The sequence below is a fragment of the Candoia aspera genome, chromosome 2 (genome assembly GCF_035149785.1).
Source record: "Candoia aspera isolate rCanAsp1 chromosome 2, rCanAsp1.hap2, whole genome shotgun sequence".
Lineage (NCBI taxonomy): Eukaryota > Metazoa > Chordata > Lepidosauria > Squamata > Boidae > Candoia > Candoia aspera.
In genome coordinates, this window is record NC_086154.1 from 248435174 (window position 1) to 248452897 (window position 17724).

Consider the following 17724-nt stretch of genomic DNA (forward strand, 5'->3'; position numbering starts at 1 on the left):
TGCTATTTCATAAAGCAAAAACTGGAACGTGAGAAATTATATTACTAACAGTTTGAGAAGCAACACGGAACTCTGTTCTTATATATGATAGCAGCAAGCCTCTTATATGCTCAAAGATGGAAGGATGCACAAATTCCCTCAATGGAAAATTGGATGATTAAGTTAATGGAATTGACACAAATGGCTAAACTGACAGCATTGATAAGAAAAAATACTGTAACTGGATGTTTCTGTTTGAAAGCTGCTTTTGGACTATTTGCTTGTAACACAAAAAAATGAAGTTTCGATTTTGGGTTTTGATGATTAAACGGCTTGATTTTAGAGAAATAACGTTACTAAATGTTTAATAATAAGAGATTAACTTTTATGTACTTTTATATGTGTTGGAAAAGGCCAGAAGCCACCTGTCTTACATGTTTTTCTGTCTATTCCTGCACTGTTTCAGTTTTTGTTTCTTTTTTAGACTTGTATTATATCTGTCCCATATTCTGTATTGTGTTTTAATTATACCTTGAAAATTAATAAAGCTTTAATAAAAAAGAGAAATTATATTATGTTGAACAGACATTCAGAAACCCTATTACAAATTTCTTGATTAAAGAAGGGGGGCAACAGATACTTCCCCAACAGGTAGAACAGAACGATGGTTTCATGCTGATTAGTGCTTTAATAAATTGTCTAGTGTATATTAAGCTAAAGGAACAGAAATTGAATTCTTAGCTCTTACATCAGGGATGAGGACATTATGACTGTCCTGCTAAAGCTGAATTGACACTTGCAGATCTTGCTGGCCATACTGGCTGAGACAGCTCTGAACATAAGACCCACCTGGACTTCCAGTGTTTCCTTGCGTACCTTAGATGATTTACTCAAACTTCTTTTGAAGAATCCTGGGCATTAGAATACAGCAAGAACAAGAGAGTGACAGCATCCCCAAATACTGTTTACAGCAGCGGTTTTCAATTGGTGGTTGAAATGGGTACCATAGGTGGGACTTACCAATAGCACGGATGGCACACAGGAGATATTGAAACATACAAAAACTAATAGAATAGCTTTAACTATATAAATGTTTTTCTTGAAAATGTGTTTCTATCATGGCAGGAGCAGCCTTCTTTCACACAGTGAGTGATGGCACCTGCAATCTTATGACTGATAGCCACTGGCTTATGACAGCCAGTTCAGGATTGGGCTAAATGAATATAGGCAGGTTGGTAGCAAAAAAAGTGCTTTTAATATAAAGAGGACATCGCTAGATGAAACGAATACTGCAAATTTTAAAAATAGACAGAAATGTACAGTAAAATAATTTATTTCATTTGCCTGTACATGTAGGTTTTTACAAGTCTAAGGAGAAGGAAGGTTCTCTTTATGAACCACCTGGGGTTTTAGCCCAATTGATGAAACAAAATACAGACACAAACAGGTATCAGGTGCTGCACAGCTTTAAATGTTTTGCCACTCTGCTTATGGCTGGACCCAACAGTCTCCATCCCGGTGAAGTTACATGGGAAAAGCCTCTCTCTCTTTGGGCCAGCAAGGTGTCTTTTTATGGGACAATGCTGAATGGCCCAGCAGTTCTCAACGCTTTCCAGAAAACCTATCTGTTTCTCCGCTTTTCCTTTTTGCTTCTGCTGCTGATAGCTGTGTTGGCGGTGGATGTTTGTAATGCTTTGGCATGCCCGGTGGCTTTCAGATGTTCAAACAATTTGTTCCGCGACTGAAATTCACAGCTGCAGGTAACGCACTGGAGGGGAGCTTCAGGCTGGTAGCAGAAAAGCAGAAGAAACACCCCCCCAAAAGACAGGAAGCATTTTATTACCATTATTAGAGTCTTTCTTTGATAACAGATAGCAAAAACGTTTTAAAGAATTACCTGACTGGAGTAGACTAGGCCTAGTTAGACCCACATTGGCTTCAAAACACATTTCTAGAAACTTGCAAGCAGGAAGGAAGCAGCCATCCCATTGAATATCACCATCTGGTACTCAGCTATACTGCCTCTAAACCTGGAGGGTCACTGCTCTATCAGCTAACAGTTGTTGCTAAACTTAGAAGTAAAGCTGGTCATCCTTTCTAGAAAGCTACGGTACTTAAATCAGTGATCAACAATTCTGTTCCCTGGCTGAAAGTTGGCTAAGGCAACCCTGCAAAGAATGGAGTATATGTAGAAAGTATTTTAATACAAAAGCTAACAACAGACTTCCTTCGCTTTATGGTAGGGTTATGTTCCCTGAAAACCTTGCATAAAGCGAGACCCTGAACCAGTGGGAAAAGGTGGGTTGCGAAGTATAGCGTCAAATTTGGTAACCCTGTGCCTTGACAAAAGTGCTCTCAATTTTTAGACCCTTAATTCTTAAGCGCTACATTACTCAAACATGTTTTCTTCCATGTTTCATGTACTACCTACAGGAAAAGCGTTTTATCCATCTTTTCTACAGCTGGATTGCTAATGCACATACTTATCAAGGCAGACAATGAGACAGAATATATCATGGTACTACAGATCTTATGAACATCCTTCGGTATGTTGTGCCCAATAGAGTCAAAGCTAAAAGCTCATCTTGCAGCTGAGGATCTTTCACCAGCTTTGGCACAACATAATGTGTCCTACCTCCTTTCTAGTGTTAGAAAGGTCCTTTTCCTTTTTGGTAAGGGGGGCTGGATAAGACGTTGTTGGCTGTTTTGACCCCACAGTAACAGGAGTAGTTACTGCGGGTACAGAAGGAAGTGGGAGACAGGATACACATCCAGAACAACTACACACCATGATGGTAAACGAGTGAGGCAGAAAGGGGTCTTGGCAGGAAAAATTTCAAGTGGTTTTGGTGGGAAGAAGTCTTGGCATGTTTCCAGAACTTTGGAAACGGTGGGATTTTCTGGTTGTCTCCCATCCTCCCATCAAGCATATCTGACACTGCTTAGCTTTTTTTTTTTTTTTAATTAGGCCAAGTGAGCTAGGTGGAGCCACAAAGTCAAGCAACCTTTTGAAGCTGGTGGTCACATTTGGAGCTTGGAGAACATGTTAAAGAAAAGAGCCTCAGCAGGTGGCAGAGCCTGGCTAATCTTGGTTATCTTCTGAAGCTACATAGGGAGAGCCATGTTAGTATCTGGTTAGAGGAATACCAGGAAAATCCAGAGCTGTAAACTAGATGGGAAATTAGGACAGATTCCAAAAGAAACAAATGCTAAATGACTTCCATATTATTGCCCAAATAATTGCATGGGTGGATCCAGGAAGTCACTGGGGGTTGAGGTCAACTTGGAGACTTCCATTAAAAGAAAAAGAAAAAAAGAAGGGAAAGACTTTTGTCTTTAGATACTGTTAAGACTTGATGCCAAAAACATTAATCTGTTTGTCATAGTTAAAAATGTTCTGCCTTAATCTATTGTACATACCTTTATCTGGTCCTCTGAAGAAGCTTTTGCAGATATTTTCTTGGACTCTTTTGCTTTCTTTCCTTTACTTTTAGAATTGCTAAACAAGAAAACAAATTCTTAGTCTTCTGCTTTACCAACATTGAGCAGGTTCTATAGAATATATAAAACATTTTCAGAATGTTTCAATTCAAAACCTTTACATTTCATTAGCAACAACTCCCTTCAGTATCATCAGAGAACAATGTTTACCTTTTCACCTCAATTTTGGATTCTACTGTCGGTACTGAAATTTCTCCAACATCATCTGAATTATGGCTTTTGCTGTTATTTTCTGATACTTCAGACACCTCCCCAAATTCACTGCTGCTGACCGGTTTTGCCTCTTCAACTTGCTGCTCAGGGCTGCTGTCATTGGAAGGCTGCTCCTGGGTCTGTTTGAAGAATAAGAGACCATTCAGAGGAATGATGTGAGATAATGACATAAACACATCCATCATGATCACAAGGGATCTGCAAAGTCTCCTTGCAAGATGAAAAAAATCATGCCTTGCTATGCTAGAACATCACATCTGAACACAAAAATATAGGCCAATCTTCCCCAACCTGGTGCCCTCCAGGTCCTGCAAAATAGCCATCAGCTGGAAAATCAACCACTTGGGGAAGGCCTTTACATATTTTCAACGTGGGCACTGCTAAATCTGTTCCCGATGCAAGTAAGCCTTCAGTTCCAGCACAGAGATCATGAAGAGACTACTGTGGTAGGCTAGTGACCAAAGTTTCACATGCTCAGACTTTCCTTTCTGAGGAAGCGTCTGCCCAACTTGAAAACTCTTTCAACTTCTGATGCTGTGGATCCAGCAACCTCCTCCTGTAAGCCATGTTATACTTGGCAGACATTGGTCTGGTTTTCTTCCTATTTGAAAACACGGGACCAGGGCTGAGGAGTTCTACAAAGGGAAGGCTGCCACCTTGGATCACCCCCATTTCCTCAAAAGGAGGCCATGTGGGAGAAACAAAGCTGCAACCTCAGTTGTGCTTTGCTTCAAGAGCAGGCGATGTTCACAACTGACACCAGTGGGTCCCCCGAGGACCTTGGTTCTGGCATTTGCCCAGTCATATACCATACAAGGGGCCAGAGTTTAGAACCTACAGTGTCAGGAACCAAGAAACCCAGGCAGGAACTCTGGAATTTCCCAGAAATTGAACACAACTTTACTTACAGCTTTGAAAAATTAGCTAGTTCTCATCGCAAAAGGCAACAGTATTTCAGCAGGGTTATTCAGCAGGGTATTGCCCGCAATCAATGCCACATTCAAACAGAAGCAAAGCAATTCCAGAATGGTGCTATCGTTGATTTTGCAAAGCAGAACATGAGAGCATGCAAAGGGAAATTTGCTTTAAAAAAAACCTACACCTGCTGTTCTTTGCTTCTTTCGCTGTTTCTTTGAGAGCCTGTTAAGGACAGAAACAAAACTGTAACATCAAAATTACTTAGAAAATCATCTTTGCTTGTTGCATCCTTCTTGAAGCCCTAGAGACATCTTGGGTGCAATTTTAAACCCCTTCTGTACCCAGGGAAAGTGTGAAGCCTGTCCTAACCAACTGCTTGCTTTAGCCATGCCCACAAGTAATGGTTAATGGAAAATTTCTGAGCAACACACCCCACAACCAAAAAATTACTATCTTCTCCCACTGTGGGTAGCCCTGTTCTCTCATGGGGCTTCCTAAGAGAGGCAGGGGGCACCATGTATCCTGGCACAGAAAGCAAAGATCAACAAGCTCAGAGAAACCACAAAGATCAAGGGGGAAAAAAGCTTTTTGGGGGAAAAAAAGACAGAGAGGAATAAACACAAAACAGGTCAACTGAAACAGATTGTTAGCTGACCCTCAGGGGATGGGGAAAAGGAGCATGGAATGGCACATCCTGAAATAGGGCAGCTGACCAGCTCCCACTTAAAGCTTTGGAGACCAGAAGTAATTTATGGTCTTTGGTACTCTGAACTTCTACATATTTTTGTAAGTACTTTTGTTTGGGCATTGTTTCTTCTGCCTCCTCTTCACTGTTCCACCCATTCTCATCAACCGTGGAGAGAGAAAATGCCTCTTCCTCTTCTTCCAGTTGCTGCCGCAGCAAGGCTACTATCTCCCGATGCTTCTTGGACTTTTCATGGTTCTTCATCCTGCAGAGAGTGGTCAGATGGATGTTACTGGGAACAACAAGATTGAGTCCAAAAAGAATGGCTGCCTTTTATTAAAGGGACTTGGACAGAGCTTCACTTGGGAAGGGAAGCCTGCTGGGAACCAAGGAGGCTTTCAAGTGAATCAGGGCAAGATGACAGATGAAGTGTGCGTTAGAAGACCCATTTTAGTTTGTAGCTCAAGAAAAACTCACGCTTTCTCTGTCTTAAAGGACTTATCACAAGCAGGGCAGTAGAGTTCATCAAAGAGGTTGGCTGCATCACCTTCTTCACTTAATTTGTCTGAAATACATATAGGTATATTTCTGTGTAAGATGCTTAATGGCCTGACCATCTTTTCTTCTACTGTCAACATCCGAGCTATGAGCGTAAGTGCTTAAGTAACAAAAACAGTGCCATCTATGCAGGAGAGGAAGGAATCAGCAAGGTTGGAGAAACCCCAACAACTGCAAGAGTACCAAAACAAAAAAAAATCTTCAGGAATAACAGAGGGAGAACTGTACCACTCAGGACTGATCTTATCCAGGGCCCAAAGAATACTGAGTGGTGGCAGGGAAGGTGGCAGGGGAAGATAATCGAACTCTTGGTAAAAGGGAAGAATGGCTGACTGATTGCAACAGTGAGCAAGAACACTCCATAAGTTGTGTTATGTTGACTTAATAGTTCTAAGTCCTTACTCTGGAAATCAATAAAGGAAATTAAACTACCCAGCAAGCTATTCCCAGAAAAACAATTCACACTTGCTCCCAAGGAGGGACTAACTGCCAGACGATTCTCACCCTCTTGCTTTTCTTTCAATTCTTGGTCCTCGTTCTTTTCTTTTTCCTGCTCCTCTTCCTCGCTAGACCCATCTCCAAACTCCTTTTCATACTGGGCTTCCATCTGCTGCAGTTCTCGCTCTAGGTCAGACATGGTAATCCAGCTCTGCTCCTTATACTGCTCTGCCAGCCTTTGAAATGAAGGGGTGGCAAAAGGTGGGTCTTCTCACAGGCAGGTTTTGTGTAATACCCTAAACTCTAAACATGGTAATGAAACAGAACATGGGTGGGTCCAAGAGCTGAAGAAGACTCTTGGAGAGTCAAGCTCACCTACTGGTGACCTAATAGCGATGGGCATGCAAATTCCTCACCAACAAAACCAAAATGGTATGCTACAGCCTTCTTCCAGGCTTTCTGGCTAACTGCAGCTTTTCAAATGTCTCCTTTTCTGCCTAGCTTCACAGCCCAGACAAGGTTGGCCAGATGCTGTCACCTGGTGAGGCTTACAACATCGATGCCCAAACAAATGAAGCACATAATAATTTAATGCCTATGCAGGCTAGAAGTCATGGGATTTATAAAAGCATTGGCAACCACCACACTGCAGAAGACTGAGCTCACTGCTGACACATTCATTTTCCTGCACAAGTTGGAGCAGCTTTTGTGCAGACAGCGTCACGCTGACCAGGTGTCATAAAATGGAGAGATACAATTCAGTTGTGCACTGCCGATGCCAGCAATCAAAGCTAGACCAGCCTTTTGTCAGCACATAAACCTTACGATCAACCTCAATATTTCAATCTTCATTCTTGACTGTTGTGAGGTTGTATCTAAAAATACAGTGTTCTTATCATGTTTCTCCCTGGTTACCCAGCCTTTACAAGAGCCGAGTCCACACGTTTATAAGCTTAGCCTGCTAAGAGCGAGCATCAGAGGCTGTACTACAACAATCCTGAAGGCATGGAGTAGCCTGGGAACATCAACTGCTCCTTCCACACCACTGCAGGAAGATCATTTATGAACGTTTACACATACTAGCTAGAGACTTCCCCAGCTACAATGGCCACTGCCTGAAATTCTGGGATGCACCTGATTGGGGAAAGCTGTGTTAGGTCCTGATTTCTCATTTATGACTGTGTTGCCCTTTGGGGTCTGCACCATATAAAAAGATGGGGCTTCTGCAGTGCTTTGCAGTGGTATAATTATTAGATATCGTATGGGAGATCAACCCAATAAACCATCAAGAGGCAGATACAAGTTCAGGGAGGCTTGGCTGTCTAGACCAGTGTTGGGCTACAACTCCCAGAATTCCCCAGCCAGCATCTTAAAACTGTCAAGGTTGAGAAACACTGTTCTAGACCATCATACTTGGCCTGTTTCAGCTTCTGCTGCCTCCGGAGCTCTTCTGCCTTCTTGGCTTTCTCGGCATTCTGCTCTTCCAAGAGCTTCCGGTGGGCCTGCACTCGCTTGTCTCTTTTCCGCACAAAGGCCACCAGCTCACGGACCAGTTCGTTCCTCTCCTTCCTTGCTTTGTCCCGGATTTTCTTGTTCTCCTTTTCCATTGCCCGCTTTTCCCAGCGGTTGGATGCCTGCCGAGTGTCGTACTCTTCCTTCCATGCAAAATTCTTCTGAGTACAGAAACTCTGCCAGTAAGCGTAAAAACAATGGACTACCTAATTGGGAAGAGAGGGAGAAAACAGAAAGAAACGTTTACATCAACAAACAATTAGAAGAGGCCTGTCACAAAAGTGATTTTGTTAGTCATTTATTAAAAGTGAGTTTACATATTAAACCTATAGCACTTGGTAGCTGATAAAACTATTTATGGGGTGAGGCCAAACATACGGACATTTTTTTCTGCATTGACTTAAATTTTCGAAAAGAAGATGCAGTAGCCAAACTGGAGTGCCATACTGCATAAGGATGATGAAGATGATGATTTATTTTTTTGCATTTTCACTAAGGATGTATGCACTTTGAAAAGGATTCAGAAAAATTGCTCTGGGTGTCACACAAGTGCATCTCTCTGCTCATCAAAACAACTACATCTTTTTTTTTTTAGGCTTCCCCACGAGCATGAAAAAAGATGCAGTTGCTTTAATGAGTAGCAGATGGGTGCTACACTCATACAAATTCCAAAGCTCTTTCAAGTCAAACACGCACAGACCTAATTTATATCCTGCTTTCCTAAGAACTCAAGGTAACATACGTGGGATCTCTACTCATTATTTGTTTCCTTTAACTTTGAAAGGCATGAATTCATTACCAGCTTGACATTTTTTATCCCTTTAATATTTTTACAAATAACTCAAGGCGGGGAACATACCTAATACTCTTTCCTCCTACTTTCCCCACAACAACCACCCTGTGAGGTGAGTTGGGCTGAGAGAGAGTGACTGGCCCAAGGCCACCCAGCCAGCTTTCAGGCCTAAGGCGGGACTAGAACTCTCATACCACGCCTGATTGGCTCTTGGGCTGAGACAGAGTGACTGGCCCAAGGCCACCCAGCCAGCTTTCAGGCCTAAGGCAGGACTAGAACTCTGAGTCTCCTGGTTTCTAGCCTGTTGCCTTAACCGCTAGACCAAACTGGCTCTCTAATATATAGTTATACATTTTTACAATAAAAGTGATTTTTTTCCAGATTTTCCATAACTCTTCATCATATTTTGATTATTTTCTGTTTTACAAAATTGTCTCCCTTCCTTTTACCCCTGCAACAATCCTGTGAGGCTGAGAGAAGACAGCCTCAAATCATCCAGTGAGTTCTTCCCAATCCAGCATCTCAACTACCACATTGGCTCAGTAGATCCCTGAGCATTTACTCAATGGAGAGTAACAGCTAATTGTACCTCTCCCATGCCTGATTCTGTGCAGTGCTGATATATGCAAAACTTACTTGCCATATGAATCAACTGTACACTCTGCAGTGTAACGTTTTTAGTGCCAATTTTTGAAGCAAGTCAGAAAATGTTCTTAGCTGTAGAAAAACTCTGATACATTGATTCTGAGTGTGTGGGTCTCGGTATCCATCCACCAAGCCCATCTGACTATTCCTTTTGCTAAATGTGTTCACACAGGGTCTGTCGGAGCAGCTTTGCATTCCTTTGGATTTAGATTCCTGCACTGAGGAGGTTGGACGCCATGGCTTTTTGCAGCTCAATGATTCTAGAAAATGGTTCTTTGCCTTGGGAGAAAGCCTCCTGAATTTTGCGAGGCTTTTATATATGTAGAGAATTAGCATCATTTTCCTTTATAGTGGTCTACTAAAAGATCATTGTTTACAAAGGAAAAATGTGTGTGACTTTGGTACCCAATAATACCCTTTACAAGCCCAGCTAAAACAAGAATTCTTTCACAGGAGAGTGCACTGACTCCATATTCCTAAAAACTGTATACTTATACCTTGTTGCTTTAAGATGCGTTATATTTCTTCTACACAGGAACTTCTATGTTCCACCAAAATAAGAAAAAGAGCTATGTGACAGCGGCTTTAATGCTCCCTATTTTCAGAAACAGGGTACAGACACGCCACAACAGGTAGAATCTGAAAGTGTAGCACTCAGCAAGAAAATGTGCAAGTCAAAGGAATTTGCAATTTCAGCCTTAGGCCTGAAATGCTGGTTTCTCCCCACTATAATGACTTTTTTTTGTTACATTTTTTTACTTAAGAAAAGGTTCTGGTGACCTCAAAAGCTTATAGATTATTTGGTGCCAATTGTCCAACTATGGATTTCAGGGTTTTTACCGTATCATAGTCACTCTGAGAATCTCCAAAATTTGGAAATTTTTCAAAGTCTTCTTCTAGTATGGATTCCTCTTCTTCCTTCGCAATCATTTCAAAGACATGCCGATACACGGCATAGAACCCCTGAAACAAACAATATGACCGTCCAGAGAGAGAACAAGGCTTGTTAATTGCAGAAGACAATAAAAGACATCAACGCGATGACATCAGGAGTAAGTGCTTAGCTTTCTGAGCTGCTGACCATGAGATCGCCAACCAAGTTCTTGTCTGACAGCCAGTGTTGCTTTGGGGGGATCAGACAGGCATTCCTGTTTGACAACAGAGCCAGGTGGACTTAAAGCTTCCCTCTCCTTCCCACATTTGCAATCACAGAAAATTGTTGTATCTCCTTCCACAAACAAATGGCCTTCTCTCCAGCCAAATCAGCTGAAGCAGGGCTTTCTGTATGCTTCATATTAATTTATTTTATTTTTTTATTTCATTTCTATGGCCACCCATCTCAACCAACGGATTCTGGGCAGCGAACTTTATAAAAACAGTTAAAACAATTACAATACAATACAAAAATAAATATATATATGGAAGCCAAGAAAAAATTATCACCATGATTATCGGTATAGCCAAGAAATGGGGCCCTTACCACATTCGGGGCCCCAGGCCCCGGTACATAGCCAGGTCTTCAGAGCCTTCTGTACAGGATGCTCCCCAGGGGTTTCAAACTCACAGCTCGTGGGCTGCACGTGCTCCTTTAGGCCTGCCCTGCTAGCCTCTGGGGTAACCACACCTCAAGCTGGAACCTGCTGGCTCACAACCAGCAGCAAGAAGCTGTGCTGGTCTCAGGGGAAGCAGGTCTTCCCACTTGCCTCCTGCCTGTCACCTTTATACTTCTGCTCAGGGGTTTCCCTCTACACAGCCCATCCAGAGGAGGAGGGATAGAGGGTACGCAAGGCCAGGCCAGCATCACTGAGGGCCACCTTGCACTCTGCAGCCTTTAGCCAGGCTGCAAGGGACTGGTGGCTACAGAAGAGGAAGGCAGAGACAGGAGGCAGGGGAGGGGGTCTTTTAGCCAACCCTGGCAATCTTGGCCAGGAGGGAAGGACACTTCTTGATATATTTGAGCACCGTGATGTACACAAATGAAATTATAAATTAATTTTCAGTGAATTAGTTAAATATTGAATTAAATACTGTAAAAACATATAGAAGAGGACATTGTGTGTACGTGTGCGCCTTCAAGTCAGTCTTGACTCCTGGTGACCGCCTGGGCAAGTCCCTGCAGTTTTCTTGGCAAGGTTTTTCGGAAGTGGTTTGCCATTACCTTCTTCCTAGGGCTGAGAGAGAGTGACTGGCCCAAGGTCACCCAGCTGGCTTTGTGCCTAAGGCGGGGCTAGAACGCACGCTCTCCCGGTTTCTAGCCCAGCGCCTTAATCACTACACCAAACTGGCTTTCAGAAGAGGGCATACTGATACTCTTTTTCATACCTCCCCCTACTGTTAAAAAAAATACTATAGGTTTTTTTTAAAAAAAAGGATGACAGTCACCAAAACCACTGGGGCCAAAGCTACAGTAAGGATAAGGTTGGGGGCTGTGGGAGGAATTAAAGATCAAAACCCATAAACCACTGCACTGCTTATTTTCACACAGTATTTTCTATTTTGGTAGTTTTGCAAACACCGTTACCAATTTTGTTCTTTCAAATAACAAAATAATGCTGTAAATTAGCCCAAACTTAGGCAAATTTGGGGATGCAGTGGGTATCTTAAAGCCCCTGCAAAGGCATAAAAAAGGTCCCAAGCACTGACCCACCACTCTAGGCACTGAGAGGGGGGCTCCCGGGGCTGCACAAAGGTCTCAGTGGACCACATGGGCTCGCAGGATGCCTGCCTTGCACCCTCCTTTTACCACGTCCAAAGTGTTGCTCTTTGGTCCCCCAAAGGCACATTTTACTCGCCCAGGGGAGCACTTAAGCCAGACCTTTTCATCGTCGTCATAGCCAGAGTAACACGTAACAGTGAAGTACTGGAGCACATCCAGGCTGTCATCTTGATATCCTCCATCTACCCCTCCTTTCAAAAGAGCTTCCCTGTGATTGTCATACCTAAAAAGAAAAAGAACACACTCATTCTGAGACCACGAAACTTTCTACCACGGATAAAAAAGGAATGGTATCTACTAGCGGGGAAGTCAATTTTGTTTCCTGAACCACAGCTACAAGGTGGGTAGTTTTCGAGTCTTGCTCTAATCCGCGTGTTTCATTTCTGCCAGATGTTGATTTTAAGTTAGAAAATGAAGCAAGAGGCCCTTTTTTTCAAGCTCTCAGAGCCCTAAGCAGCGTCAAAGATTTAGGCTGCATGCATGCTGATGCACCTGAAGGAAAGATACAGACGAGCTCTCTCTCCTTTGCTTCTCAATTAATATTGGTCTATTCTATATCCTGCTGTTCCTCCTAAAGGAGCCCAAATGGCAGCCCTCCTCCAACTCCTTCTTTCCTTTTTCTCAACAGCACCCTTTTAAGGATGGCTGAATTAATTACTGTCAGGGGCGAACAGAACCCGTGCCTGCCACGTGTACCTTCTGTTAAGCAAAACCATCAGTTTCACCAAGTTCTAGATATAAAGGACTCCTTATAAATATGAATAAATAACAGGTCCCAAGGTGAATTCACCTTACATAAATTTCCACTACTTATTCCATGCCATCTTAATTTCAGCAGGTGAACTTTGATGGAATAAATACTTTAGCCTGACACATGAAAGGGTCCTGGTCCACCCAGAGCTGGTGAGAGTCAGGCAGCATACAAGTTTAATAATATAATAATAATAATAATAATAAGGAGGAGGAGGAGGAGGAGGAGGCTGCCGGGTCATCATATAAGATGCTAAACCTTAAGCCAGGGGTGCCCCACCATCTTTGGCCTTTCAGAGGCACACTGGGAGCCACACTTGAAAAAAGTATGCTGGGTCCAGGCAAAAACTACATTTAATCTGTTAAATTAATTTTACTTACATTAATTAAAGAGGGAGAATAAGATTATTCCTTGCACATTTAATACTTTTGCACTCTTTCATCTTAAAAAAAAAACTATAATTCAGCTGCATGTTTTAGAGGTTGGAACTTTCAGCAGTGAGCAATGGGGCAGGGGGGTCCTCAGGCTGCACAGGCCTGTCGTAGATCATGGTTTATTAATCACAATAGTTGGATTTACACAAAACAGGAAGCCAACACCAATTAAACTATGTTATTGCTTAGTGTGATACCAGTCATTTGCTTAGCACTGTTTTAAAATTTTCAATGACATTCTAGCGAATATTTTGTCTGTGTAAGTCAATCAATGCCAGTTCCATGAAGTATTCTTGTAATGCAAGAAAATATACAGTACTGCAATATTTGCTAAATACCTTTGCAGTTTGCTTTGATGATCAACTTTTAATTATCTGCCTAGGTGGCTCTTTCTTAGATATAATAAAAATAAACATGCCCTTCTGTTGAGCATAATTCCTGATGGCTACAATGTAAGTTTTTTGGAAACAAGATGGAAGTAGTTTACCACTGCCTTCTTTTGTGATGTTCCCGGTTCAGTTTATAATCTTGGGATTTTCGGATGGTCTCCCATCCAAGTATTAATCAGGTGCAGCTCTAATTTTTTTTTCAAAATTAGACCTGGTTAACTCTGTTAACCAAAGGTCTAAAGCGGAAGGCAAAACTTACCACACTCTTTCCTGCGGATCGCTCAGCACATCATATGCGGCTTGGATCAGCTTGAACTGTTCTGCTGCTTCCTCAGCATTTTCTAGATTTTTGTCTGCAATGTCAATGAAGCAGAATCTAACCAATTCATCCCAAAACAGAAACAACCTTACCACAATGAGTTTTGTACAATCCGTTTTAGATTATCAGATGTTAAGAAGCCAACAGTAAAAACCAATTCCAGGCTCACATTTGCAACCTACATTGATCTAGCACACCCCATGAGACTTCAGTTCAGTAACCTGTTTGAGGGCTCCGATCAGATTTATTTGGGAATAAACTCTGTTAATTCCAATAGAATGCAGTTCCAAAAAAGAGTGCTTAAGATCAGGATGGCACAATAACTATAAGATCTGCAACACTATGTTCCAGCATAATCTGTTGTTCAGGATTTTAGTCAACCATACTTTTTTCCAGGATATTCCACTTCTCTCTGCCCCTGCTAGGGTCTTTGTGTTTCTAACCAATCAACCAGTATTCCCTGGTTACTGAGCAAGCTCTGATGTCCCTGGATTGTTTTGTTTTTTTCCTTCCAGAGGGTTTTGGATTTTGTTCGTATTTTTGCAAACATAAGGCTACAAATACAATTAATGAGTTTGCCATTGATATAGAGAGATTATTGTGATCTCTACTCCTACATAGAGATAAGCCACCAACAAATTTCAATGGTTTAGAGGCAGATAAATAAGTGAATGAATGAATGAATAAAAATGTTCAAGTTCAGAGCTGCTGTATTCTTGTTTAAAATGGAGCCTAATGGGCAGATTCTGCATCCCTAAAAATTACAATAATTAGTTTGCCATTCATTTGTTTCAGTGTATTCAATTGCACACAAAAGGAAGCATCCAAAGCAGTGGGACAATTTTCTGGACCTAATTGTTATTTGAAGATTTAAAAAGCAATGTATTCAGGATTACTGCATGCCAAATAACACTATGATGCACACATTGTAGACAGAAAACAATGAAAGGTAATGTGGCATTAATACATGATACAATGACTTCATTTTTCAATAATGAGCTGCAGGGAAGGCCTGCAGTTGAAATGCTTGTATAAACATTATTATTTTCATTACTTTTAGGCTGCAATTCTAAGATTGCTTATCTGGGTCAGCAGGATTTATTTCTGAATGGTCATATATAGGATTCTACTATCAGGAGAGTATTAAATTGACATATTTAAGGAGCATCTCAAAAAAACCTTGCTGCCAGACACACCTATTATGGCCTCATGAAAACAATTCATTGCCAAACTATGTGTGGGCATCCTGCTGGGATTTGACTCATAAGGGCACCAGTACAAACAGGCTTCTGATTTTAATAGCTTAAACCCAACAGAATTTGCATTTGCTTAAAGATGAATAAATGTCATCTTCTGTAGACTAACAATAATAAATCCCAGAGGTGTGGACTAAACTGGGAAGCTAAAAAAGCATTCTTGAAAAAGTTAACAGGAAGCTACTACTTCCATGCTTTTGCATATGGATGGCTCCAGGTCAACACAAGGAGTCAAAACTCGATTACAGAGTTGCCTTGCTGCCTTGAAAAGTAACTAAAGCCAGAATTCATGTTCCATCTAGAATCAGAAAGAGTATGTTTTTGGTCAATATAATAATAATAATAATTTTTAAAAACCAAATAATACACCAAATTAAGAAAGTCCTACCTTCATTTCAAGTTGCTAATTTGCATTACCTAAAGCTTGTAGGAACTGAGGATGCAATCCTAAAAACTCCCTCCTACAGCAGCTTTACAGAAATAGTCCTTGCCTATCAACTTGTTAAAGAACTGCTTAGCACAGTGAGAGGTAGTGAGTGGTTAAGGTGTTGGACTGGCACCAGGCAGGGCACACATCTAACAACCAATTTTGTTGTTTATTTGTTTAGTCGCTTCCGACTCTTCGTGACTTCATGGACCAGCCCACGCCAGAGCTTCCTGTCGGTCATCAACACCCCCAGCTCCCCCAGGGACGAGTCCCTCACCTCTAGAATATCATCCATCCATCTTGCCCTTGGTCGGCCCCTCTTCCTTTTGCCTTCCACTCTCCCTAGCATCAGCATCTTCTCCAGGGTGTCCTGTCTTCTCATTATGTGGCCAAAGTATTTCAGTTTTGCCTTTAATATCATTCCCTCAAGTGAGCAGTCTGGCTTTATTTCCTGGAGGATGGACTGGTTTGATCTTCTTGCAGTCCAAGGCACTCTCAGAATTTTCCTCCAACACCACAGTTCAAAAGCATCGATCTTCCTTCGCTCAGCCTTCCTTATGGTCCAGCTCTCGCAGGGAACACCATTGCTTTAACTATGCGGGCCTTTGTTGTCAGTGTGATGTCTCTGCTCTTAACTATTTTATCGAGATTTGTCATTGCTCTTCTTCCAAGGATTAAGCGTCTTCTGATTTCCTGACTGCAGTCAGCATCTGCAGTAATCTTTGCACCTAGGAATACAAAGTCTTTCACTGCTTCTACATTTTCTCCCTCTATTTGCCAGTTATCAATCAAGCTGGTTGCCATAATCTTGGTTTTTTTGAGGTTTAGCTGCAAACCAGCTTTTGCACTTTCTTCTTTCACCTTCATCATAAGGCTCCTCAGTTCCTCTTCATTTTCAGCCATCAAAGTGGTATCATCTGCATATCTGAGATTGTTAATGTTTCTTCCAGAGATTTTAACTCCAGCCTTGGATTCCTCAAGGCCAGCTTGTCGCATGACTAACAACCAATACACATTGTTTTAATAAATTATTGTCTCTGATCACTGAGCACCAAGAGATTACAGTCATAGTCTGCTCCAGAAATCAAGTAAACTACCAATCTGTAACAGCTAGGTTTACATACAATCCAGTATACATACTTACCTAGGGGAGAAAGATATATGTCATCAAAAATGTCATTATTTATACCTTAATGCATTGTTTCTCAACCTCAACAACTTTAAGACATATGGACTTCAACTCCCAGCATGCTGGCTGGGGAATTCTGGGAACTGAAGTCCACACATCTTAAAGTTGCTGAGGTTGAAAAACACTGTCTTAATGTGTTATACAATATTACTTACAAGAGAGAACTCTTTACACTACTGCTCTTAAACAAATCAGGGAAAAAAACCATTTGTTGTTTTCAGTGGCACTGATTCACAGGTAAGCCATAGAGGAGGGGAGGGGAGGGAAATCCCAATCTCCTTCAGGTTCTCTTCCTCTGATGACCCAATAACTCTTTCCAATCATGTGCCCTCCAAATATGTTTACAATTATTTATCTTTATAGCATAAAGATATTGTTGTGAGATGCCAGTCATTGAGAGTTGGGTGGCATACCAGTTTAATACATCATCATCATTATTTCTTTTGTTCAGGAGCTCAAGGTAGCACGCAGAGCATCCTCCCCTAATTTTTCCATACCACAACCACCACCCTGCCAGGTAGGCTGGGCTGAGGAAGAGCGACTGGCCAAGTGACCCCGGGACGTTTCCATGGCTGAGGGTGGGCTTGAACTGGGTCCCCCCCCCAATCCAACACCTAGACCACAACACCCCCCTGCTGGATTCCATTTCCCATCCAGCTGGTTCCCATGGTTTTAGCCCACCATTTCTGAGAGGGGCCAGGTGAGGGAGACGCTTCCCCGCCCGGCCGGGTGAATACCTGGATGCCAGCGGAGGGCCAGCTTCCGGTAGGCTCGCTTTAGGTCCTCGTCGGACGCGTCGCGTTTCACACCCAGCACTTCGTAGTGACACTTCATGCTCGGGCTCCCGGGGACTCTGCCCAGCGGCCGAGTACCTTCCCCGGCCGGCACCCGCACGTGACGACCGCAGTGACGACAGCCGGCGAGGAAAGGGGAGGGACCGGAAGAACCGACGGGAGGCCAAGCTCCTCCTCGCTGCCAGGTTGGGAGGCGGAACTGACGGA

General features: G+C 42.3%; 1 protein-coding gene across 2 annotated transcripts; it reads right to left on the reverse strand.

The window, feature by feature from the left end:
- Nucleotides 1–1296: 1296 nt before the first annotated feature.
- Nucleotides 1297–17651, reverse strand: DNAJC21 (DnaJ heat shock protein family (Hsp40) member C21). 2 transcript variants are annotated; one of them, XM_063295756.1, is made up of 12 exons: nt 17461–17645; nt 13792–13885; nt 12058–12181; nt 10083–10205; nt 7706–8010; nt 6359–6528; nt 5774–5861; nt 5406–5561; nt 4794–4833; nt 3631–3812; nt 3400–3478; nt 1297–1765 (listed from the first exon to the last, which is right to left on the reverse strand). In XM_063295756.1, the coding sequence occupies exons 1-12, from the start codon at nt 17555–17557 to the stop codon at nt 1601–1603; spliced, it is 1623 nt and encodes a 540-aa protein (XP_063151826.1). In that variant the 5' UTR covers nt 17558–17645; the 3' UTR covers nt 1297–1600. The 2 variants fall into 2 exon arrangements, 1 of the variants encoding a protein (XP_063151826.1); XR_010067357.1 differs by having other exon boundaries at nt 1696–1765; nt 3639–3812; nt 17461–17651.
- Between the last annotated feature and the right edge of the window lie 73 nt (nt 17652–17724).

What these genes read in the sequence shown, in the direction of transcription:
- DNAJC21 (XM_063295756.1), bottom strand. Translation starts at nt 17,557, where the DNA reads ATGAAGTGTCACTACGAAGTGCTGGGTGTGAAACGCGACGCGTCCGAC. An exon ending in GCTATGACGACGATGAAAAG is followed by an intron (nt 10,206 to 12,057) that starts GTCTGGCTTAAG and finishes TGTTTGTTTCAG; the next exon opens with GGGTTCTATGCCGTGTATCG. An exon ending in TCCAAAATTGAGGTGAAAAG is followed by an intron (nt 3,479 to 3,630) that starts GTAAACATTGTT and finishes TTTCTTGTTTAG; the next exon opens with CAATTCTAAAAGTAAAGGAA.